Source organism: Vanellus vanellus (genome assembly GCF_965231255.1).
Source record: "Vanellus vanellus genome assembly, chromosome: Z".
NCBI lineage: Eukaryota > Metazoa > Chordata > Aves > Charadriiformes > Charadriidae > Vanellus > Vanellus vanellus.
In genome coordinates, this window is record NC_138908.1 from 70506893 (window position 1) to 70533657 (window position 26765).

The following is a 26765-nucleotide window of genomic DNA, read 5'->3' on the forward strand; positions in this document are numbered from 1 at the left end:
CTTCAGCTCACAGATATGTAAAATGTTAGCATAGGAATACAGGACGACAGCCATGGAGAGAAAACAATTTTCCCTGGCGCCCTTGCAGCAGAGTGAAAGAGGATAGAGATGAATAATACTTTCAAGAGATGTTCTTTATATACACTCTGCTTATTTTGTTACATAATGAGCAACCTTACATTTTGGTAGATTCAAAAGAAACTAGTGAGATTAAGTGACTGCTCTGGAACATGGCAGAAAAATATTTTAGGCACAAGAATTAATGTTTATGTGAAGGATCTACATACTCTATAATATGTAGGAACTAGGAACACTTGCTGTATTTGCTCAGGTTTTTTTTTTTCTTAATATGCTTCATCTATGTTTTCCATAGTGCATCCCCTCCGAAGCTTCTCACAACTCCCATAAATCTCTGCCAGTCCCTCTTCCCAATGTGAAATATCTCTAACACTTCCTGGTCCCTCTGAGTAGAATTTATTTACCTTTCCTTCCCTTCCTGCCTCCAACCTTGAGTGATCCCCCTGAGACTGCTCTTCCCATCCTGGATCTGCTCTATCTATGCTGTAAAACTGAATGTTTTTACCTGAAGCGTGGACCAAGGAACTGAATTTTGCCTTCGCTGCTGCAGTCTTGGAGACATCTTTATAAGCAAAGATCCAGGAGAATTCTTTCCATCCTTGACATCAGTCTGTAGTTTTATGACCTTACCAGCTTCATGGTTTCATCTTAGGGGTAAATTTTCCATTCCTGTGCCACAAATCATTTTAATCTTTTCTTGCTGACCTTGTAAAATGCCCTCTCTGCATTGTTTACTCCCATCGGGGTGTTACCCAAGTGCTCTGGACAGTTTCAGTTGAGGTAATTGGCTTTTACTTGCTGGGAAATCTGCTTCAGTTATTCTTCACTTTGCTTGTGAAACACAGGGGTATATTTCTAGGCCAGAATAAATGTCCCGTTCTGCGTTACAGAAAATTATGTTTCAGGCTTCAGTTTCTCATTTAGAGGCACTGCTGTTAAATCCCATCAAAGCACTGTTACGTGCATAATACAAGCAAAGCCATGTGTGTAGTTGCCTAGTGAGCTAACCCAGGTAGAGATTAACCTAGCAGAAAAATTATTTGGTGTAGTTTACTGTTTACCTGCAGCAGCAGCTCCACTTATATCATACAAAGTGAAACACACAGGTGACAAGAGACTGTCAGGTTGAGACTATTTATGAACCACCCCAGAACTGCACATGAGCTGGGACTGCACATGTCTCAGAAGAAATGTGGGTGGAATAGCACAAGAGGGAATCATGATATCATCACTTCTGACTGCCACCTTTCTATGTAGTTGAGTTTTACAGTTTAAGATTACCACATATTATTAAACTTTTAAGTTATTATAGGTAAAACTTTCTAAAACTGGAGTTTATTTTAAAAGAACCAGGAGTCTGAAGTGAGTATAGTGCTTAGTTTAAAAATTATGTAAATTTAAGTAGTGTAAAAATTATGTATTGTTAAGGTAATTCATATTTTCTATTTAAAACAATATTATCACAACTTTAGAAAAAGGTATGGCTAGTTTCAGGATCAATCAATAACATGTTCTTATTTATTAGGCAGTTGTTTCAGATAAACATTTTCATCTGGATTGCCCTGAAGATGTCTTTAAAATTGTGTAGATAATTTTTTAATTGACTTTCAGTTTAAGTCATTATTGCAAGACAATCTGTTACCTGAAAATAATTACAAAGGTCTACTATCAATAACATCCACTGAATCTGTTCTTTCACACTGACAATGAAGAAGGTAAATTTGGAGTGTTTCTGTTAACATTTTTAACATTTTCCCTGCCTGACTTCACAAAAATATTTTCACAATCTTTTCCCAGTATTTCCCAATGCAGGCTACTGTGTTTGTATATGCCATAGACGTTGCCAAAGGCTTTTCAGATTGATTTCATTTGAAGAACTTAATGCTTTTGCAACAGCAAAAGTACCAAACAGCTTTTGAATCATTACTAGTAATTGTCTTTTGTAAGTAAGCGCTTCGTTTTCAGGCCTTATGGTCACGAAGCTGGCCACATCAGTTCATGGATAAAATTATTTTCAGGATTTTTATGACAGGCTTCCAGGACTTAATGCTCCAGAGATATACTGTCCAAAACATCCAGCCGTTACGGAATTATTTTTTGCAAATGTTGAAGATGTTTATGCAATGATACATTCTGCGTTTTCTCATTCTTATTTGTTATAATAAGACATTGTGTTCCATTTGCAAAGCTGAGATACGACCTGGAATTTTTTGGATTTCAGAATCTACATAGATTTGTCTTGTTTCAGCTTTAAATGTTATAAGAAACAGGTTTAGTCTTTGTATTGAATGTCAGTTAACTGAAGGGTTATTTTTGTTGTTCTGGGGTTTGTATTTGCTGTGTCTTGAAGCTGTCATTCACAGGATTTCCTCACAACTGGTACTTATGGTTAGTCAACTCTTTTGTGCTAAGTTTCCATAAAGCAGCGTTAGGCAATTTAATTCCCTGCTCTTTAATTTCTCTTACCAAGTATGAAACCACCTTGGTAGGTGGAACGAGAGCTTGCAGTTTGCTCTTAACTGCTGAGGTTGTTGCTTTCAGCCTGAGCTCCTATCTCAGCTGCAATTAAAACTGGAATACCACCTTGTTTGTGTTGGGTTCCATTGCAGGGCACAACCTTGAAATTAAACAAGTTATTCTTCAAAAGTGATTGTGGAATGGCAAATCCCCTTTCCATCTCAGAGACGCAGAAAGTGGCAGCAGGAAGCCCATGGACATGTGCATCAGACAAAAGTGGGTTGCCAGCAGATGGAGGGAAACCTTAATTCCCTTCTGCACAGCCCTGGTGGGACACATCTGCAGTGCTGGGTCCAGTTCTGCACTCCCCAGTACAAGACAGATTAACATATTAGAGTGGGTCCAGTGAAGGACTGCAAAAGTGATTAAAGGCTTGGAGTATCTGGCACAGAAAGGCTGAGAGAGCTAGGATCGCTCACCTGGAGAAGAGGAGGCTCATGGGGCATCTTACATATAAATACTTGAAGGGGCCAAGAGGATGAAGCAGATAAAGCAGAGCTCAGTGGTGCCCAGTGAGAGGACAAGAGGCAATAGGCACAAAACTGGTAACAGGAAATTCCACTTAAACGTAAGAAAATGGTTTTGGGTGTTGGTGTTTTTTTTATGGTGGGGGTGGTCATACATTGAAACAGGTTGCACAGAGAGGCTGTAGAGTCTCCATCCCTGGAAATAATACCAAACTGGACAATGTCCTGAGCTATCTGTAGTAGCTGATGATGCTCTGAGCAGGGGGGGGTTGAATTAGACGATCTCCAGAGCTGCGACTGCTCTGTAATTGTATAAAATTCAGTATCAGTAGGGATGTATCTACCTATGTGCATAGGTAGGCCAAGCCAGGAGAACACTTCTTTTCCTGCTATTAACACACTTACTTGCCTAGAGAGCTAGGAAGTAGGACCGTCTTTGAACTGGAATTTGGTGTTTAACATTTCTAGTGATAAAGGCATCTACTTGAGTTATTCTAAGTGTAAAGAGTAGGAAAATTAGAGGCATTGAAGGATAGAGGGTCTTTAAGAATTAATTACTGTTGTGTGATAAATAATCCCCTTTCCCCCTCGCTCCCAATGTTAAGACCTAGTCTACAATGATCCCTTTGTTGTAGTTTTTAGAATTTTTACTTCTTTAGGATTATATGATTGGGAAAAATTATGATGATTTGGTTCAAGAATTCAGTATTTTGATCTTTTTAAAGTATTGCTCATTTCTAAAATAACCTGATAATCCGCATAAGTAGTTTTTATTATTTCTCATGAAGTAGGTTTATATGCCAGTGGAGTAATAAAATTACTTGCATGTTCAGAGCTTGTATTTGTTCAGTTTTTAACAAATTGTGTTCTGGGAACGTTTTACGGTTTCAGAAGATTTATAGGGCTGCATTTAATGGCAATTTCTTTTGCCTGCTCTGGAGCACGTGCCATGGTGGCTTAAGTGCGCTGTGCATGTTTGACAAGTTAGAAATTTAGCAATCCCCATCAGTGCTGAGCCACACTGTCTAAGGCTTTGTTTTTGTTGGCTGGTATCCAGTACCATGCTATAAAATACATTTACTTGACAGTAGAAAGTGGAGAACCACATTAACTACAAAGTTTAAAAAGGCTGGCAATAAATATTAATAAAAGAAAAGGCCACCCACCTTTGACCTTCAATACTTGTTATTAGCTTTGCGTGGTTTAGAGTTACCATAGCATTTTGAGCATTGCCTGACAATATGTGAGAATCTCTTACTTAAATCAAACAACTTATTTGGAACCCTGTATTGGTAATTTTGGTTGCTTGTGGCACAGATCATGGACATAATGCATTATCAGAATTCTTCTTTGTACTTCAGAGTTACCTGTAAAAAGACTGTTGTCCTTTAGTTGTCTTGTAATAAACAAGCCAGGTTTATTTGTACCTGTAAGTAAATGGGAAGGTATAATGTTGTATGTGTATCTGTTAGAGAAGGAGGATGCCTTACAGAGGAACCTTGTAAAGAATGATCACGTCGCTCAATTTTTCTTCTTAAACAAGAACACAAAGCAGAAAAACAGCTCAGAAGAGAGTCATCCATCATCTTGTAGTAAAATGAAGTTCTGACTCATGATGGCTGAATGGGCTTCAGAATTTTTTCAGTATTTTTTATGTGCCTCATAGCATTCAAAAAGAAGGGGTGTGGATCAAACCAGAAATAGTATGGAACACAAAATGGGAAGCGATTCAGGAGTCACTAGAGCTTATACATAACCATTCTCTTCCAGATTAGATGGTTTTCATGTCCCAAGTTATAGGGCTACATTACACCCCTAATTTTAGCTTTGCTGCATTTCTTGCGTTAAGTTGTTAGTGGTTCTCATTTTGTGAATCTCATGTGCTGTATTATGTAACAAAACAAAACAAAACACCCCAAAACAAATGCACAAACTTTACTGATCAATGGATGATAGTGATAGTGGTTGAATTCACTTTGGATAGTGGTTATCAATTCACTTTGGGAAGAGTCTATTCCTGGTTTTTGAGAAAGGAGAAGTAAGCTTGCCGGGAAAAAGGGGCTAGAAAAATGGGCATTGTTCAGTGAAATACAAAGAGGATGATGCATCCTGCTAACTCTTGATACGTTTATTACATAGGTAACACAAACACTGTTAAGACCTGTCTTCGGTCTTGGACTGTATCCTTTTAAAGAGTTACTGTCTCTCAAAAGTAGATACTTTTTTCCCTCCAGTTAGTCAGATGCAGGTACAGGTTTTGTGTTTGTGTTAAGATGTGTTGTCCTTTGTGGGAGATTGTGCCGACTTCTTTGGCTCTCTTGAGTCAGAATCTCAAGTCTTAGAGTTTCTGTGCTGGCCTGTTGAATCAGACTGGATACAGTAATCACATGTAGATTCCAAGTCACACGGAGAACCATGCTATCTGCATAAAAGAACAATACTCTTAATGTCTGAAAATTAGTTTCTCTGCTGACCAGAAGGGTGACAGAGCTGTGAGACACTGGCTTCAAATACCAAGTTCTTCTGGGTATTGTGGGGAAGAAAGAACCAAGAGTGAAAATCGGCTACTCCTCCGTTTCTGCAGTCAGCAAGTGAAAGGTCAGCACTGTGTGAGAAGAAGGGAAAAACAGATAAAGAAGAGGGTGGAAGAATTCAGAATTAAAAATAAAAATGCAAAAGTCATGAAGGCCTGTATTGCTATATCTGAAGCACTTCATTGTTCTCCTTCAAATTCCCCTTTAACTTTCCATTTTCGTTATGGCCATGAAGATGCTGGAGCAGTTAGCCTGTGGAAACCACTGGTTATCACACAGTCACCAATTTCTTTCTTTCTCTGCCGACATCCATGTGTTATTAGTCCTTTTACATTGTCTTCTGCTCTGGAGAGAAACGTTTATTCATTCACATATTCATTCATGTGCTTAAGTTTCTTCCTGCTACAGTGTGACTTTGGCAATATGACAATATGAATGTTAACTCCAAGATCTAGATGAATGGCGAACTAACTATCAATATCTTGCTTTATTTCAGAGTGTTGTGCGTTGCCTTTGGCATCCCAAGCTGAACCAGATCATGGTTGGTACAGGAAATGGTTTGGCCAAAGTGTACTATGATCCCGTCAAAAGCCAGAGGTACGTAATCATGATTAATGATCAAGAACATTATTTTTTGATCAAATTTAGCCTGATTCTATGGTTCTATGATTATACTAAGAAAGGAGAAAAACTGGTTTAGTAAAATTTGTTTTGCAGTGTTTTACTTATTTAGTAACAGTAGAAAGGAAAAAAAAACACAAACCAATTTGTTTCTGAGAAGCAGTGTGTTTTCCTCTGGGCTTTTCATGGTGCAATATGCTGGCTGTTCTACCTGAATTTACTTTCATTTTTTACTTTCCTTTTTTAGTTGCATGAAATCTGCAGTAAGAACAACCTTTCATCTGATCTCTTGGAGGTTATGGATGTGGTGTTATTGAAAGGATATTCATTGTAATTAGTTATATTTTGATCTCTTTTTTTTTTTTTTTTTCTGAAGTAAAAATCTTGTTTGCAACCAATAGCTTAAATTTCAATGTCTTTGAAATAATACTGGAAGATCCAATTTGAGAGAGGGCAAACCAAGAAAACACATTCCTATCTTTCTGCTACTCTTCTCCTCCACCCCCACCTATCACATGTGGATTTTGCCTGTACATCTAATGAAAAGGTGGTAGTGATTCATCAGAAGGTGACTTACCAGCCTGGAATGGAATGAAGAGGACTTAACTAGTCCATAAATACTTCTTTAGCAATTAATTTGCTTTTACTGTCTGGATTGGCTGGAGAACTGAGGCATGCTTCCTTCCTGTCAGCAGGGGGAAGATGTACACTTCATCTATACTGAGTGGTATGAATAAGATATTATTGCCCTCTATGTGCTCATCTGTGTTTCTCTGGCATCCAGAAACATACTGTGTTACAGTTCGCAGTTTGTGGATACTTGCAGTGACCTGAACACTTGGATATGAAGATAAACTCTGTTTTACAAGATTATCAGAAATAAGTTAGATAACTGCCACCTCTGCTGCTTAGGAGGAGTACTAGGAGCAAACCATTGCCCACGTTTGGAGAGGAGCACTTTCAATGTGCACACCACAAGTACTGTGGACAAAAGAAGTGTGAAATGAATCTTCCAGCCTTATTTCCACGTCGTATAAACTGCTCTATAACAGAAATACTAATCTCTTCACCCTCCTTTATATGTGCATGGACAGGCAAAGATACCCACATTCACGAATATTTAAAGTGCTATATAATTTTGTTGAGACTATGTCTTGAATAAAAAATGGTTTCTGTTTGATAGAAACATACCAACTGAACTGCTGTATGTTTCTTCCTAGGGGAGCAAAATTATGCGTGGTCAAAACAAAACGAAAAGAGAGACAAGCAGAGACTCTTACACAGGATTACATTATAACACGTAAGGACTTCAAACATATCTTTATAATAACATCCTTAGCTCTTTCTCAAGGTTGAAATTATTTGCAGATCATTTAGCTTTATATTGTCCCAGCTAAAAGGTTACAGTCTTTACATAAGTATTGATCATTGGTGTGAGATGTTAGTGCTTCATACAAATTTTACTGTAGCCTTGCACAACCAGAAAGGTATATATTCCATATGCTCTGTAAAGTTGTTAATAATGGTTGGTTTCTAGGTTCTGATACACCTGAAAGCACAACTGCCTTAAAAGAAAACCAAAGGACACCACCCCCCCCCAAACCAATAAAAACAACAACAACGAAACTCCAAAATTTTTGAGCTTTCTTAAATCTTCAGTTTTGGATTACAAAATTGGTGAACGTAGATGGGTTTAAAAAGTGTTTTGCCACTTGAGAGCATTAACAGTACCAGTGGCAAAATCAGAGACATTAGAGAGAGGTCTGGAACAAATTTCAAGTGATTTTTCAAAATGTAGAAATTGCCCAGAGTTACATGGTGTTTTAAATAGCTAAATATCTCTCTTCCCTCAGGGTTATACTTGTGTAAGATCTTATGTTCACATTAAGACTCACTGATGCACAGGAAATAGTTATCTATAGAATAGTTAATAGAAATAGTTATGATAGAATTTTCAAGTCTTGGTGAAGCAAGGCCGGGAACCAGCAGAACTGCCACCTTGGATTTCCGAAGGGCAGACTTTAGCATGGTCGAGAGTGTCCCTTGGGAGGCAGTTTTGAAGAGCAAAGGTGCCCAGGAAGCATATTTCATGCAGGTGCTCTTAGAAGCACAGGAGAAGGCCATCCCCGTGTCTCAAAAAATGAGCAGATGGGGAAGAAGACCAGCCTGGCTAAATAGAGAACTTTGGCTGGACCTCAGGAAAAAAAAAGGAAAGCTTACATTCTCTGGAAAAGGGGGTTGGCAACTTACGAGGACTATCAAGATATAACAAAGCTTTGTAGGGGGAAAATGAGAAGGGCCAAAGCTCAATCAGAACTCAGCTTGGCCACTGCAGTTAAAGACAGTAAGAAGAGGTTCTTTCAGTATATCAATAGAAAAAAGGAAGACTAGGGAAAGTGTAGGGCCTCTGATGAATGAGACGGGTGCCCTAGTGGTGGAGGATGCAGAGAAGGCAGAGTTACTGAATGCCTTCTTTACTTCGGTCTTCATTGCTAAAGCTGTCCCTCACGAATCCCATACCCTGGAGGCAAGGGGGAAGGTCTGGAGAGAGGAAGATTTTTCCCTCAGTTGAGGAGGACCGGGTCAAAGACCACTTGGCCAAGCTGGACATTCATAAGTCCATGGGCCCTGACAGGATGCACCTGCGAGTGCTGAGAGAGCTGGCAGATGTTATTGCTAGACCGCTCTTCATCGTCTTTGAAAGGTCATGGAGAACAGGAGAGGTGCCTGAGGACTGGAGGAAGGCTGACATCACTCCGATCTTCATAAAAGGCAAGAAGGAGGACCCAGGGAACTACAGACCGGTTAGTCTGACCTCTGTCCCTGGGAAGGTAATGGAGCGACTCATTCTGGATGTCATCTCCAAACACATTGAGGAACAGGAAGTTATTGGAAGTGGTCAACATGGATTTACCAAGGGTAAATCATGCTTGACCAATCTTGCTATGATGTTATAAGTGGTTGGCTGGATGAGGGGAGAGTCGTAGATGTCATCTACCTTGACTTTAGCAAGGCTTTTGACACTGTCTCCCATGACATCCTCATTAGGAAGCTGAGGAAGTATGGGCTAGATGAAGTGACAGCGAGGTGGATTGAGAGTTGGCTGTGGGACAGAACTCAGAGGGTTGTGATCAGCGCCACAGAGTCTAGTTGGAGGCCTGTAACCAGTGGTGTCCCCCAGGGGTCAATACTCGGTCAATACTCAGTCTAATTTTGTTCAATGTATTCATTAATGACCTGGATGAGGGGACAGAGTGTATCCTCAGCAAGTTTGCTGATGATACCAACTGGGTGGGTATCAGCGAGTGCAAGGTCCTGCACCTGGGAAGGAAGAATGCAAAGCACCAGTATAGGTTAGGGGCGGACCTGCTGGGAAGTAGTTCTGAGGAGAAGGATCTGGGGGTCCTAGTAGACAGGAAATTATCCATGACCCAGCAATGTGCCCTTGTTGCCAAAAAGGCCAATGGAATCCTGGGCTGCGTAGGGAAGAGTGTGGCCAGTAGGTCATTCTCCCCCTCTACTCTGCACTGATGAGGCCACAACTGGAATACTGTGTCCAGTTCTGGGCTCCCCAGTTTAAGAGAGACAGGGAACTACTGGAGAGAGTCCAGCGAAGGGCAACTGAGATGACTGAGGGACTGGAGCATCTCCCTTATGAGGAAAGGCTGAGAGAGCTGGGACTCTTTAGCCTGGAGAAGAGAAGGCTGAGGGGAGACCTTATTATTGCTTACAAGTATCTAAAGGGTGGGTTGAAGGAGGATGGAGCCAGGCTCTTTTCAATGGTTCCCAGTGACAGGACGAGGGGTAATGGGCACAAGTTAGAACACAGGAAGTTCCGTTCAAATACACGGAAAAACTTCTTTATGGTTCAGGTGACAGAGCACTGGCACAGGCTGCCCAGGGAGGCTGTGGAGTCCCCTTCCCTGGAGATTTTCAAGCCCCGCCTGGATGCAGTCCTGAGTAATGTGCTCTAGGCAATCCTGCTTTAGCAGGGGAGTTGGACTAGATGATCTCTAGAGGTCCCTTCCAACTCTGAAACTCCATGATTCCATAACTATAAAATGTATAGTGATCTGCCTTTTCCCAAGGGCCAAATTTAACAAGGGAACGAGGGGATTGACTGAGATATTTTGGCCCTCCCCATTAATGTTTCTCTATGTAGTGTCTCCTCATGTGAAATGACAACAATCACACAGTTGTGCTGTCCTGCTTCTTTCTCTTCATCCTCTTCCAGTCCCATGGTGTTTGGATTCAGCTCTAGTTTCTAGTAGTCTTGGTCTTAGAGATCACTAAAACCTTTTTTGTAGAACAAAGTAGTAGTTTGGCAGCATAATATACAAGAAGAAAGTTTAGAATGAGAAAGTCTGGGCAGTCTTGGTAACCAGGCTGGTAACCAGTCTTGGTAACCATATCAAGGTGCTTTGATTCTGGGTTCCTTTCTCAGGTACTTTCCAGCCACAGCTGTCTCCTACTTACTGCTGCAGACGTCCAGCTCTAGTTTTTGAGTAGCCATGGGTAAAGTAGCAGTGGGCAAAGGTCAGGAATATTTATCTCATTTGGGTGCTTGTCTCAATCCATCCTTACTACAGCCTTGGCTACATCAGCACGTGGTCTAATATCTAAATACTTCATGTGCACTGTTGTTAGTGTTTATACTATAAAAATCTTTTGTGAGTTTTAAAAAACTTTCTGCAGCTTAAAATCCAATGGAACTTGTGTATTCAATGGCATTTATAAATGCCATTCAAAGATTTAGGTCCCAATTATGCAAAGTTTCGAATTTTATCATTGAGTTTTAGCTGTTTAACTGTTCCTTTCACATCATTTTGAAACTAAATAAGGATACTTCCATAAAAAGCAATGCAGAAAAATGTTGTAAGGACTTGCTTTGCAAATTTTTAAGTTTGTTGCATATTTTGGAAACTTTTCAGAGGTTGGATGTCTGTCTTTTAACCTTACAGATAGAACTGGAAAGAACTGAAGATCTCGGAAGTCCTTTTGCAAAGGACCTTTTTTTCTCTCCTTTTTTTTTTTTTTTTTCTTTGGACTACTAGCTGATCTTTAATCTCAGGATTGCCTGTAACAGATATTGAAAATGCAGGAATGTTGTTTTGAGACATTAGGTGTTACTTTGAAAACACAGGAATAGGCAGTTTGGGTTTCCCTTAGGCAACCTCAGCTCCACAAATGGCAAAAGCTTGGATCTGTTCATTAATCACCTCAGATGCTCTATGCAAACCAATCAAGCTTAGTGCTTGCCAGTAAATTTTCCGAGGCATTTCATACTTCATGAAATCTGCAAACCCAAAACCTAAACAGTTATTTCCAAAGATGTACTGCTGTGTCACCTGGCTGTGACTTCACTCAGTCTAAAACTGAGCGACCTTCCAGAAATAAGTTCAAAAATCAAACTGGTAGGTCCCTGGATGCTGCTTCCATTTTTTATTCAATATAGAGCCGGTACCCTTAAACGTAAGGTTTGTTTCATTGGGTTTTGCCTTTGAGTCTTTTGACTCCCACACAATTTCCCACATTTTGGGAAACAGCAGCAATCAGCACAACTGAATGAGAGCTAAACCTCACCACAAGAAAACTGTGTCCCATAACATGGTGTTTCTCAGTTGCTGCAAATGTGTCTCTTGTCTGAGTGGACCAAAACCATTACTGTGATTGAAGATACTGTAATGGGCTTATGAGGAAATAGAAGTTAATAATAACAGTAAATCCTGTTAATTTAGCCAAATAGTCTCAGATACAGGTATTCTTCCAACCTTGATTAACTCATAATTTAAGAAAGAACATGATTGTGACTTCATATGCAGAAACATTACATTTTCGATTATTGAGGGGATTCCACCCATCTCTGTTTCAGATCCAAGAATGCCTTTAGGGTTTTGTCATGGTTCTAGAGTATTAGAAAGCTGTAGAAACATGGAAAGTTTGGAAAAGATCAACCGGTTGGTGACAGTGCTACTGTTGATAACTGAATGACAGGGGAATAATTCAAATACGCATAAACTCTGCAAACAGTATTTCAGATGAAAGGCTCCTGCCTGAAGGAACCCTGGAAATCTAGCTGCTATCATCTTTGAAAAATTCAGCAGAAAGAATCCTTCTGAAATACACCTCAGTAAACCACTGCTTTGATACAGAAGAACTGGGAGGCAGCTTCTACTACATTTTCCATTGCAAGGAAGAATTCCGGTCTTAGTCTTTTTAAGTAAACCCTGAAAAAGAAAATGGAATTTCTAACATTTCTTCTTCTCCAAACTGTGACCCTTTAGCCCATGCGCTTCCAATGTTCCGTGAACCACGACAGCGAAGCACCAGAAAGCAGTTGGAGAAGGATAGGCTGGACCCCATGAAGTCTCACAAACCTGAACCTCCAGTAGCAGGACCAGGTAATCTACACATAATCATTTCAGACTGTCGTATGCCAAAGAGACCGTCATGCTTGGGTTCTACACTTGTTCAGATTTGCATTTACACTTTTTTGGGAGGCGACTCTACTATATATGCATGTGCAGTGTCCAGCATGGTAAAACATTGGTCTTTGATTGGAGTGCTTGCATGGAATAAACTAATAATCACAATGACTCAATGACTTATTTTAAGTTACATAGTCAGTAAAACATGTGAATGCAGCTCTAAATTCAACTCTTCCTATAGTATTAAAGAACTTTGTTGTATCAGATCACTGTTACAGACACAATACAACATTTCTCTGTTTATTTCTTAAATATTTTTTCTCTAAAATGCTCCTTTTTTTTTTTTTTGTGCTACAGGTCGCGGTGGGCGTGTTGGAACTCATGGGGGTACCTTGTCATCATATATAGTCAAGAATATTGCACTGGATAAGACAGATGATAGCAACCCTCGAGAGGCTATTTTACGTCATGCAAAGGAAGCGGAGGAGAATCCGTACTGGGTTGCTCCAGCATATGCTAAGTAAGGAAACAATTAAAAATACAAGTAATATTTCTGGAGGCCAGTTGGAGTTTGGTAAAAATAGAAGACACGCATTTTTAATGGTATACTTTGCCTTTCCTGGATTGCTGCCACAAATATGCAAACCAAGAATATGCCATACTCTTTTATGAAGATTAAGAGTTTCCAGGAGGTTAAATTGTTGAAATTTGACATTTCCATTTTTAAAATATACCTGTCAGTGCTAGAAAATTATTTTAAAGCTTTCTAAGTTGATCAGATTTTAAAATTCTCTGCAAATCAATGTCTGAAATTGCAATATACCTTTTAATAAGGTACTGTCCCATTGACAGACTGGGATGATAAGTTTTCCAATATGTCCTCCAGTTCTGAATGATCTTTGGTTAAATCTTCAAAATATTTACTTGGTGTTATGACAGCATATTTTAGATGATTTCTCATATGTCGTAAGTTTTTATTTTATTTTTTCCTACTTAAGGACCTGCTTGAATTAACTTGGTGTTAAAAGTATAGCAATATTAAAAATTGCACCGATAAAAACTCCTACCAAAAATTCAACATAAAGAAATAAGTGGTCAGTTGTTTTTACATAAATTGAAGAGCCTCATCAAGATTATGGTAGTAAATTCGGTAATTCCACAGATAGTTTAGTTTGTATGTGTGAATGTGGTATTTGTGTGTATGTATTACAATGAAAATTGTGCAATACACTTCTAGAATGCTTTCTAGCAATGTTTTTTTTTTTTCTAAAGGTAAATACAAGTCAGACCATGAAATAAATACTAGTACTAAAATACATACTTAATAAATACATTTTATACTAATGAACAGAAACTCCCACTTTAAAAATTACTAAAATGCTCGCGTTTTGCTTTTATCATTAATGTTTTTGTTACACAAAATAATCTATCTAGTATAAGTAGTATTTTCAAAAGGCATAAGGAAAAGGTTTTGAAGGGGTGAAAGAGGCTGCACAGAACAGTCTGCCAGTAAGAAACTGTTTTATCTTGTTTGCAGCCAATATTTTTTCTCCTAAGTTCATTAGTACTTTACTGACTGTACTTTCTTTATTAATGTTTAGCTCTTTAGTGAGACAATCACTACCTTTTTCCAGAAACTGAAAATGTATTAAGAATCACAGCTGTTTCTAGTGTAATGCTTGCTTTCTGACTTGACCCACGTATTCACAAAGATAACTGAATAGCTATTCCAAAGCTCCTTGAGAACATCAATGACCCAGCCTGGCTTTGACTGGGTAATTAATGAGTATGGCATACTGGTAATTAATAATTATGGTATTTGATGTGGTACACCAAATCAATCCATTTTAAAGTATCGCCCTTGATTCCAAGGAAGGAGTATTTGAAAGCCTGATTCTGTAACCAGTGTTGTAATTGTTTGAGAGTTCATGTTTGCTAGAGATGAAATTTACTTTGAATGCGTAGGCACCTGGTTTTATTTGAGATATGCAACTATCTATTCTTAAAAGTAAATGCAGTCACACGTTCCATCAGGTAGATACCTTAGTGTATATTGTCTCAGTAACTTTATTGATTGTATATTAACTTCCATCCCTGACACCTGCAATGTAGTAGCCATGAAAGTTTTAAAACATAGCTGTATCACGGAAGGCTGGCTGTGTCAGGCGGGCAGATCTCGTTACGGTTTCTTGTTAAAGATGTAGCTGCAGGGGAAGAAGAGAGCTGGCTGAGAAGTGGGGAGGATGCAAGTCCAGACTGCTATTAACTTACACACCAGACGGTGATATGTATGTGGGGAAATTGGACTGCAGCCAACAGCATGCTGCCTTGATGGTTTTGTCAGCTGATAAATCCCATGCCAGTGAAACTGCCGTTATCCTTGCTTTAAAAGCTTGACTTTAAGATGTACTCTATGCAAAGAGCATTTTAAAATTTATTGTTGTTATGACTACTACTACTACTATGACTAATATTGGATAAGACACCAAAATGCAAAAACTCTTTATAATTTTCAGAAATGGAAGTCTATATTAACAGCTGCAGACCAATGATAGACACAGGTTTCATTAGCTGCTTGCCTGCACATGCAGATAATATAGAAAGCTGTGTTAATTATATCCTATGTATATATGTATGTTTACCCTGTCCTTAAAGGTCTTAGATGTTCATACAGATGCATATTTAGTAAAATATGCAAATTACAAGTACTTGATATAAATTGTCACTGATTGTAAGAGTGTCCCCGTGCCCTGTTAAGAATCAGAAGTTCATAATGACAGCAGTATACAAACCTAGGGAAACTAGCTGCTCTAGCTATAGCACAAGATATACTATAGAGTTAGGAAAGGTGATATTCTGATACATACTTAAAATTACATACTGACTTGACACCTAAAATTCATACATTCAGTACGTTTCTTTTTTTAAATACTGTTTATTTTTTTTTTACTGATTTATTTCTCTGCTGTCAGTTTTTCCACATTTCTTCTAGTAAATTTTCACTTAAATATATTATTAAATATCCACTTGATACATCTCTAGTTTCACAAGGCTTTTGTTTTTGTGTTGCCTAACGAATGGTTATTCACTTACAGTTTTTCATTCTCCTTAAGAAAATGTCTAAGGAAACTACAGTTAACTTAATTTTCTTCAGTGATGGTTATTAAATCAATTTAGACTGAAAAGACTACGAAATGCTCTTTTTCTGGTTGATCAGAGTTTTCATAACTCCGATTGTGATGACTGGGTTACAGTTCGTCTGGTCCTGATTCATGCTGGTTAGATCATTCTAAATCAGATAACTGATTTCATGCTTTTTTAATTGTATTTTCACTTCAAAAATTCTCATAAGACATACTTGCAACATGACTTTTGCTGTTAGTTTATACATTGTATGTAAGAATATTTTTTTCTTGTTGGAGTTAAAGGTGCCTAATTTGTTCTTGAAGCCAAGTAGTCATTTGCATTGTTTATCACGTGAAAATTTTTTCACGCTTGTTATCATTAGCCTGACCTTTCTGTTTGTTCTGGCTAAAATTTTAGCCAGAAAAGGAGGGGGAAGTACGTAAGAGGCAGAAGGATGGGTGAAAAACCAGATGCTGCTGAAAAGGATACTGGGGATGATAAGAAGTATCAGGAGATGACATGTCACAGAAGCCCAGTGAGAATAAAGCATCAAAAAAGATGTGATCAACACAGCAGAAAAGTCATAATGGATGAGGATAAAGAAAAGATCTTGAGGTTTTTCAGGAAAAAGCTTGTTAGAGACCTTGGCAAGAGCCATTCCAGTGGAGTGAAAGGAAAGGAAGGACAGATTGAAGATTTCAAGTAAAGAACTACAGGAAAGGAACTTGAGGCATCAGTTGTAAATGTTTGAAAATTACATTCTTTGTGAGCTGTTTGTTTTAACACAGCTGTACAGAGATACTATAATGACTTCAGATGTCCCTCAGAAGGATCAGCAGGAATTACTAAGCATTGTAGCTGAGGGCCTAATCAGGCCCAGATGTAGCTCTCTGCTGTACCATAGGGAAGGTGAGGGTGAAATTTCCCTCCCCATCAAGACAGACCAGAGTTCTTAGAAAATACCTTTCAGTTCAGTAATGTTGCCCCTATCTTGCTGTCTTTGTCATTACTGCTTGTCACAGGCGAGAGGGAATGACTTGAAGCAACAGCCTGTAGCTGTGCTGTGCTCACTGAACTTTTTCTCAATGGCAGTACCGGTGTGGTCAGGTAGTCACCGAAGTATCTTCAGCTGAAGAAGCAGCACTGAACAGAATGTCTTGTAACAGTGGTTTTGTTGGCACATGTTGGTATATTTAAGCTAAATCTTTTTTAGAAATTGGTAATTTTGAGAGGGAAGCCCCTGATATTCAGAGAAGAGTCAGGCTGGTTGGGGGGGGTGGTAAGAAATACAAAGGGGCTTGATGCTGAAAACCTTCACTTTTCAGTCTGGAAGTAGCCTTTATGGCAATATTCTCATTTCCAAGCATGCCTGAAAGTCTTCTTTTTTTTCCTTTGTTTCAGTCCAATATAAACACAAATTTCAAAAGTTACTGCGACATGAGTCACATGCTGTGATATGCAATTGTCATCTCCAGCTGGTTTAGCTGTAACAGTATTTTTTTTAGCTGCTAGTCTATGAACCTTAGATGTCAATGAGCTACTTCTACTGGATCCCTGAAAGGTAACTAAGAAAAATAACCCATAACCAGAGGGATTATGGTGACTCTGAAGTAGTCTGGAAATTGGCCCCTTGAAGGTTTTTGGGGGTCTGCATATCTGAATATGTTGAAAACCACTGAAATAGAAAAGCACAGAGTATGGATAAATCATGTTAGTTTGTTTTCCCATTTTTCTTTGCAGCCTGTTAGTGTAACCCACGAATTTGCCAGTGTATGAGGTACTGGTATCAGCTCACAGTCATGTGGAAGCACAGGATCATAGAATAATTTAGGTAGGAAAGGAGGTCATCTAGTCCAATCTCCTGCTTAAAGCGTGTTCACTTAGATCAGGTTGCTCAGGTCCAATTAGAGTCAGGTTGTTCAGGGACTTGCCCAGCCAAGTTTGATATCCTCAAGGGTGGAGATACCAAAACACCTCCCTGTGCAGCCTGTTCTAGCAACCTGGTTGGCAGGCATAGTATGCCCATGCTAAATCCATGCTGGCTGTTCCCTATCTCCTTGTCCTTCATGTGCCTGGAAATGCCTTCCATGGGGATTTGTTCCATAGCTTTCCCAGAGGCTGAGGTTAGGTAGACCGTCCTGTAGTTCCCCAAATCCCCCTTTTGCCCTTCGTAAAGGTAATGATGTTTTCCTTTTGTAGTCATCAAGAACCTCCCCCAGTCACTATGACCTCTCAAAGATGATAGACTGCCCTTATAGTGACATTGGCCAGCTCTCTCAGTACCTTTGGATCCAGCCCATCTGATCTCATGGGTTTGTGTATGTCCAATGAGCTACATACTCCCTGTCTCTGTTTTCCTTTTCTGCTGGTAATGTCTCACTCCCTCCCAAAGACTCTGCTGGTAGTGTAGGGGTCCTTGGAGACCTGAGGACAGACCTTCTCAGGGAAAACGGAGCCAAAAAAGCACTGAGTATCTTGACCTTTTCCATATCCTACGTTAGTGGGTTACCTGCCCCATTGAGCACATTTTCTTTAGCATTCCTTTGGCTGCCAGCGTAACTGTAAAAGCCCTTAGTGTTGCCTTTCACATTTCTTTCCAGTTTCAATTCCAGCTGAGCTTTGGCTTTCCTAACTCTGTTTCTACATGTTCATGTAATGCCTCAGTTCCTCTTGCCTAAGGCTGTCCCTGCTTCCTCTGTCTGTGTTCTTCCTTTTTAGGGTTGGGGGTTTGTCTCAGGAAATCCCTGCACCATCCACACTAGGCTTCTGCCAGACTTCACTTTCTGCGCGTGGGGTGGAATGTGTTTTGAGGAGGTTGTCCTCAATGATCAACCAGTTCTCCTGGGCCCCTTTGCCCTCTAGGCAGTCTCCCATGGGATCTGCCAAGCAGATACCTAACAAACTGAAATCAACCCCCAAAGACAAGGATAAATAAAATTGAGAAAGTTGATGGTGAAAAAGAACACAGCTTTCCACATGTATTATTTAGCCCTCAGAAATAAAAATATTTTGAAGTAGTAAACCTGTTTTGATAATTTTTGTATAAATATTAATCATGTAGCAAACTCCTACTACACTAGCAATCTGCAGTTACCAAGCAGAACAATTTGGGTTTAAATTAAATGATCACTGCCTAAAATGCTATAACAAAAACGGTGTTTTCTATGCTTATGTCTTTAAAATGGTCAGGGCATATGAATCACCCCAGGTGCCCCAGTTACCGCTGTGTAGCTTGTGGAGGTGGAACAGTTTACATTTCAACTGAGCTGAGGCTACAGCCATTTCATGCTAATTTTAAAAAATGAGATCGCAAGCAGACTTGACTTCCTCTGCATGTTTTTGCTTTAGTAGCTGGTTACTGCTAGATTATGCTCCGGTTTCTTTTTTTTTTTTTTTTCCTTTCTCCCCACCCCCAGCTTTATTGGACTCAGCAGCATGCTTACATTAGTCTATAACTGTTCCTGTGCCACTCCTATCCTGGAGAATGCATAGGTTCTGCTGCTTGTTTCACAAATTAAATCATTCTTCCTTGTTGGAAGATTCTAACCAAACTTACGACAGTTGCAGGTTTTGTGGTCAGAAATGATAGGTTTACACTTGATTAGTTGCTCTTTGCTAACCAGCATCTCAATACTGACCTGATGTGATCCTATATGACTTTTCAATACCTTTCATCTATTGTGATAAAAGGAAAGTACACTGTTAAAATGGACTTCCACCAATATGTTTTGAAAAAAGAGGAGAAGGTTCCATACATTCCACCTCTTCAGCAGCTAACAAAATTCAGTATTGTGGCCTTTGTTCCTGGTTGTCTGTTTTGGATTGAATGTTGATTTATTTATTTATTTATTTTAATCCTCCTTCAGTGATCAGTTAGGTAGAGTTTATGTAACCATTTTCTAATGAAATTTTTAAATCAGATTTTTTTTTTTTTTGTAAATCTTAGTTCTGCTTTCCATGGAGAGCAGAATGACTCATCTGACTTCCAGTAGTGTAAGTCTTCATCTGGGTACACGGTCTGCTTAGGTGTAATGAGCCATACAGCCTGCAGCCAGGGACCATGTGCCAGTAGAGTCCTGCAGTGGGACCATCTCTGGAACATCAGTATACTGCTTACCTCCATGGCAAGTTTGGAGGGTGGAGGAGAAGGCAGGATGGTGGCAAGATCCTGTATATAAGGGAAGTTTTCTTTGACTAGTTTTGGTGACTTTAAATCTATTTTGTATCAAATATTTAGCAAGTGGAGAATCCTGCCCTTTAATAGCTGATGGCTTGCTATTGCTCTTCAAAGTCAGTGGCAACATTGAATTATGCCTATTGCATTAAGTAAAGCAAACACAATTTTGTTAAGGTTTATGCATTTTATAGAGTCTGCCAAATAACAGTTGTTATAATAATAGTGCTTCACATCCTTAGACTGCTGTAAAAACATTAGTTAATACGTTAATGAGATGATGACTGCCTTGGCTGCCTTTTATACTTTGTTGTGTTGATTGTAAAGAGAAGTCGAGCACAGCCAGCATCAGAAATCCAGTAGTTTCAGCTCCGCAGTGATTGTGCTGGGAATTAGGTTGGAAAAGGGGACCGTGCAGTGATTAAAGTGTAAAACAGGGGAACAGAATGTCCAAACAGTTTATTGAAATGCTACTTGATACTGTGTTCGTTTAAAAAGTAATCAATAATTATTTTTATAAAGTTTAAGTGTTATTTAAAATACAAGTAAACAGTGGAGGAATAGATACGATCAAGCTTAACTTTAGGATACACTGTGTTCTCATATGAAGATCATTAGTTTTTTTTTGTGTTACGGTAGTGCTGGATAGTCTCTGGAGAAGCTGTTTTTTGCATGCATAGGCTAAGCCAGAAACCTGGCTTAGCAGTTCTGTTTTCACTTACTGGCTGCTGTCATTCTACACTGTATCAAAATGGAGATTTCTTTTTTTTTTTAAATGAGAAGACCTATGGCTCCATTTTTCTAGCTTGTATTAAATTGATTTGTTCCTCTCTTCTATCTTAATTTTATTCATGGAATACACAGATAATGATTATGAGCTGATGGGAAAATAAGACTTGCAAAACGTGTGTTTGTTCTTTGCCTGAGAGCCACAAGTTTCTTCAGTTCATAGAAGGTTAGTTGATAGATTTAGGTTGAAAATAAAAAAATGGCAAATCTAGAATGCTCTTTTTTTAAGTACAGGAGGGATGTCATTTCTGTCTAGTACATGTCTAATACAGTTTCTGATAAAGAATTGTAGTCTGACCATTATTTTAATCTCTTTAATGTTTTCTAGAACGCAGCCAAAAACCGTTTTTGCAGAAGTGGAACCAGAAGATGATGAAACAGACAAGCCAGAGTGGAAAAAACGTAAAATTTGAACGTTTAAAGAATAAGTTTAGAGTTTGAAATGAAGTTTTAAGTTTGAAATGAAGTGCAGCATTTAATTCTTTTTTTTGGGGGGGGGGTAGTGGATCGAAATTTAAAAGCAAAAATTACTTCAGCTCATAAAACTTGCTGCAGTGTAAAAAGGGATTGTTGTATTACATTGGATTGTGATCCCACATCTGAATTTTGTAATAAGGAATGAATTATGTTGTGCAAAGAACTCCTCTCTAGGTCAGTTATTTAGCTTTGTGATTTAAGTGAAAAATATTTCTTTATAAATAGAACTCTAGTAAATTCATTATATTGCCAAATGTTTTTTTAATTTCTGCCAACTTCACAAATGCTGTGTCATGACAGTGTTCAATCATTTAAAGTATATAAATAAAACAATACAGTTTCTTCAGACTCTTTTATTTTTTCTAGTTAGGATCTAACAAATTACACCCCATCGTTACAAGTGCAACAAAGTTTACACTTTTATTTAGTTAATGTGGAATAATACAGTTTAGTTCATTTGTGTGTTCGCACAAGTTCCAATTTCATTCACGCTTTTATGTGAATTGTAGAAAACATTTTCTAGTGTCTGTCCTTATTTGAATGATGTTCCTTTTAAGTATGTGTAGCACCTCATGGTAGTATTTTATACAGCTTTTATTTTTCAACAATATGAAATCGGAATGGACCATTATGTATTTTGGTTGATAAAAATAACATGTTTATCGCCTAGTTGATGCAGAATTTTATTCATGCTTCCTATCCCTATTAGTTTGTATTAATAAGTGTTAGGGTAGAGCAGAGCTGTGTATTTATTACCAGGTCTTTGTATCTTTTGACTTTGTCATGTGCCTTAATTGTGTATATCCGGCCTCAAACTGTCTGAAGACTGATGCTGTTCTTTATAAAGTGGTTTCTTAAATATAGAAACTTTTCATTGTTTAACACAAAATAGCAATTCTGAATGTCATAAAGTGAAGGACAGATTTAATATCCTTTAGAGAAGGAGAAAGGAACCCAGGTTAGTTTTAGGCACGTATATTGTGATTATAATAGTACACAATATGCTAAGGATCATGATTATAATATACAGTATAGCAAGCACTCTGCATTTTCATTAAGAGTAGAAGTTAATAGACATTATACACAATCAAGCTTTCTTACTTACCAGTAGATTCTGAAGGCATACTTTCAGGCTATATTTAGCAGAGCACTTAATCACCTTCCTAACCTCAAGCGTGTGCTCCTGATAGTCAGCAGAGCTTAGATTTATTTTTTTTTTCCATCATTGTTCTGCATCTGCATTGTATGATTTTCTTTTCCAAGCTTATCTTTCTTTTTCAGTTATCATTTTTATACTTTAGGGAAAAGTAAGCCTGACTTCAAAAGGTGTAATAAGCATTGGCATAACATTCCCATAACAAAATATTTCCACTCTTTCGCTCAGTGTAGTCTTCTGATAAGAGTAGAACCTCACTAAATAATCCACAACTTTGTCCCTTGTAAAAATACTTTAGTACCTACTTATGTAGAAAAGCAAATCAATGCTTAATTTACAATTGCAGCTGTAATATGTAGAATGAAGGACTTAATACCTAGGTGGACAGTAAATGGAGGAGAAAAAGAAGTACCAGATGAAGAGCAGTGGTTGTTAACAAGACCTGCTATGCAATCTCCCCCTCAGCAGATAAACATTAAATGGCCTTGTTTCATTTAATGCTATTTTTTGTCTTTTTTTATCCAAATAGTGCACTACAAAATAAAGTATTTTCAAATAAATTTCTATAAAATCATTAATAATATTTTAAAAGGATTAATATGTCCTTGGTTTTAGCCTGAATATTAGTAGTTTATAATTTCTATTGTTAGTTGTTCACTGAGGCAGTGTGGCTTAGGGAGCAGAGCTGCAGGGAAAGGCAGATGAGGAGAAATGATGCAGCTGTTCTCCAAGCTTGAAGGGAGCTTCTTCTTTTAGGTTACTTATTCGTGTCAGCTAGGTCTTTTTTTTCTAATTCTTAGAAGGACGAGTTCTGTAAGTGAACCCAGCAAAAGTTCTGTTAGAATTTCTCTAAGAGGTTGTTGTTGTTACAGTGATTGTCTTGAATGACTGTTTTAGCAGCCTAGAATTTAAAACAGTGCCTATGCAGATATGTATCAAAAAGATTTTAAACTAGCTTAAATTGTATTAATACTTTAACTATTGGCTTGGTTTGTTTGCCATAGTCCTTACACTGGATTTTCAGGCATGTTCACCAACAAGGCAAATCTTAACACATTGTTAAAAGTAGTTTTTAATCTTGAACAGTTCAATGGTAAGAGTTAATCCAGTTCAGGAAAGTGATATGAACAGTCTGCTTGACCATACTTGGGACAGCAAACTCTGACTCAACCCTTTGAATTGTCCAGGGAAAAATCTTAACTGTAAAAATATTAACATGATTAAATATTAGGCATGAAAGGTGGAACTCTACATGCAAACTGAAATATACTTGTATTAATTTTTTATGAACCTAATTTTCTTTTAAACTTCACAAAGCACCTAAGTTTTAGTAATTGCCAAGTTGTAATCTTGGTCCTCTATGTGTCCATATTTAGTGTTAATGTGGCCAGAGTTCAGACGGGGTCTTGTTTCTATATTTCTGAAACAAGGTGGGCTTTTTTTGTTTGCTTGCTGCCTTAGAAGACTCGATTACAGCGGTCTGTACACAATCATCACTAGCATTTTGGCATACAGAATGGCTTCTACAGTGCTTTCTCCAAACCTGGATTTTTCTCTCCATGTTCTGTGCAGCTTCTAGGTGATTCTTTATAGCAATTTATCGTCTTTTGTCCTTTGTGCTAATGACTTGTTAAGACCAGCTGTTGAGTACTACATGCCTGTCCATGGGACCAAGGACTTTCCTGCCAGATAATTGCAGCCCACCAGATAGTGGTTAGCCTGGTTTCCCATTCCATGTTTGTGTTCCAGCTATTGGTCTAGAGGTCTTAATTTGGCTCTGTAATACTTTGTCTCATTCTAGCCTCCATATTCCTTTGTCCTATCTTAATTTTTAAGTCTTCTGCAACAGGTGAGAAGATTGCTAAGGCTGTCTTTAAGTCCTAGTGCTTTTCCTCCAGCTGTTTGCAACTACTTTATGATTGTTTAAGTTAGTCTCTGGTCTACTTCCTATGACATAATTTACTGAACATGATACTTTTGCCTCTGTTTTTTTGTGATTGATAGCAAGAACTGTGAATTTGTGCCCAGAGGGCTCCAGTCATTGGCTCTTGCCTATAATTACATGCCTAGTTTGATGTTCTTTGTCATGGCTGCATTTTCTCTGTTGGGCTATAGAAGAATATGTATTATGAGAAGAGAAACCACGAACCTTTATCCTATTAGTTCAATCTCTGCTGGACCTGAGGAATGTTTTGCAATGAGTGGCATTGCTGAGCCAAAGTGCCATCCTCTTGGTTAGATCTTTATCCATTAGTTTCTTTGACCTCTGATGCCTTTGGGGGTGTCCAGCTTGAGACATTTGTAGCTCACATTCTCCTTTAATACTGAAACATTTGAATTTTGATGTGGCCTGTTAGTCACAATAGTATTGCAAAATCCCTCTTCCATTTCCTCGTCACTTTAAATGCCTGTATGTCCTCCTAGCCTGCCTCTCAGCAACAGGAACTTACTGTTCTGACTTTTTACCAGGGGTAGGCTAGGGTTTCATGAGGTTCTGTCCACTGTTACTGATCCCTGAGATCTCATCTGTTGAACTTTCATGCATACATATAAATGAAGAGTTGGATAGTTGGCTAGCAGAGATATCCTTATGCTTGCCTGGTGTTGAAGCACAGACGCAGCTTATTACATCAGTTTTTAAATCTGTTAGGATTTTTGGCTAATCCCATTTAAACACAATTTTGTATACAATATGTACTTTGTCCTCTGGGACCCCAGCATCTAATTGCTTCATGCAGTCTGCATAGCTCTGAAATGTAAGACATTTCTCTGTCTGTAGCATATCATCCTGGTTCAAATTTGCTTTGGTTGTCAAAGCTTCCCATCCTACATGCAAAGGTATTGGAGCATGCTGACAGTGTCCTGCTGTGGCATCAGTGTCTTATATGCAGATCATCTTGTTGGAATCTCCATAACCTATGTGTTGCTTGAGTGCCTTGGCAATAGTTTATGATTTTTTTTTTTAATGGCTGATGATCAGAGAGTATGTTCATCTTGTACTCTGAGAGATGACTCAAAAGAAGGCTGATACAGAAAGCATAGCCAATAAGTCAGTGTCTCTCTTTTTTTTTTTTTTTTTTTTTTTCTACCTTAACTATCCTGCAGAGCTGTTGTATGTAAGGGATGGTACTTATGATTTTTCTTACTCTTTCAAAGAAGTATTCCTGCGGGCTCTGGACTTTTTCCTTGTATCATGAAATAGTAGATGCAACAGCAGAATACCTGCAGTAGATAAGCTGGACTAGATAGGTCCTAGAGAGGTTACGTAGTCCATCCTTGACTCATGTTACAGCTATACCTGAACCAGTTCTGGTGTGTTTATTGGATCAGCTCTTTAAATGCTCCCATGGTAGACACTGCACAGTCTCCCTAAACAATCTGTTCCAATGCTCCATTCTTCTTAGCAGTAGAAAATTTTTCATAATCTCTAAGAAAAATTCTTGCAACAATTTAAGCCCACTATTTCCTATCCTGTTTGCAGCAGCCATGGAAGTCAGTTTATGATGTTCCCCTTTGCAGCCAGTTTTTATTATGTTTGAATTTTATTATCTTCTGCTGTCTCCTCTTGTTCTTTCAGGTTTTCTTTATGGTTTATGTTTTCTGGCATGTCATAATTTTTCTTTTCTCTGCCTTGTTCTGATTGTCCACGTTTCTTGAAATGTTCTGCCCACAACATATTCAGTATTTCAGATGAAAGTACTTTATCACTACTGAGTAAGCAGGAAAAATGTTTGCATGTCTCATTGCAGTCACTTTTTTCTCTGTAGTTTGGCATTACAGGCTTGTGTTCGGGTCCTAGTCCCCTTCAAACTCCAGAACCTCCACTGCAAAGCCGCTGCCCGGCCAATTCACTGTCTAGTGGTTAAGTAATATTCTTAAGTATCGAGTTTTTTCGGTTGTACTGGATTTCATTGCATTTTCTGAAAATACATCACCACTTTATTCAGATTATTTTGAATTTTCTCTTAGCTCCAAAGTACCTGCAACTTTTTACAGCTTTTAGTTGTCAGTGGAGGTAATGAATGTATTCTTTGTTCCTTCACCTAAGCCACTATTGAAGTTGGTGTTTAGTGGCAAATCAGTAAGGTTTCCCATATGTATGGGAGGGAAATGTTGCATACAGTGTTAATTTTTTAAGGGTTCATAAGCTTCTAGTAAATGTACTCAGAAATTTTTGGAAAAACAGTTAGCTTTCCTAGAAATTGCTGGATTCCCTTCATGTCCTTTGGTTTCAGGATTTTTGTAATGGCTCTGTCCCTTTGTGTCCAGCAGGAATCCTTCTGACATTAACAGTGTTAGATGTGGGAGACCTCAAGACAGCCTTGTGTTCAGCATTTCAATACTCCACATTCTGAACATATTCCCAGCCTGTACCAGTTAGGTGTTTTGATCCTGAAT

At 38.5% G+C, this 26765-nt stretch overlaps 1 protein-coding gene across 1 annotated transcript in view; it reads left to right on the top strand.

Moving 5' to 3' along the window:
• The window catches only part of WDR70 (WD repeat domain 70), a gene marked incomplete at its 5' end in the record, with an annotated part of 140027 nt that extends 118468 nt beyond the window's left edge, over nt 1-21559 (top strand). The window contains 5 exons of the mRNA XM_082496965.1: nt 6093-6193; nt 7438-7517; nt 12502-12618; nt 13003-13165; nt 21063-21559. Coding sequence (XP_082353091.1) covers nt 6093-6193; nt 7438-7517; nt 12502-12618; nt 13003-13165; nt 21063-21147 — 546 coding nt within the window. The 3' untranslated portion in view covers nt 21148-21559. The remainder of the gene's footprint in view (nt 1-6092; nt 6194-7437; nt 7518-12501; nt 12619-13002; nt 13166-21062) is intronic.
• Nucleotides 21560-26765: the final 5206 nt, after the last annotated feature.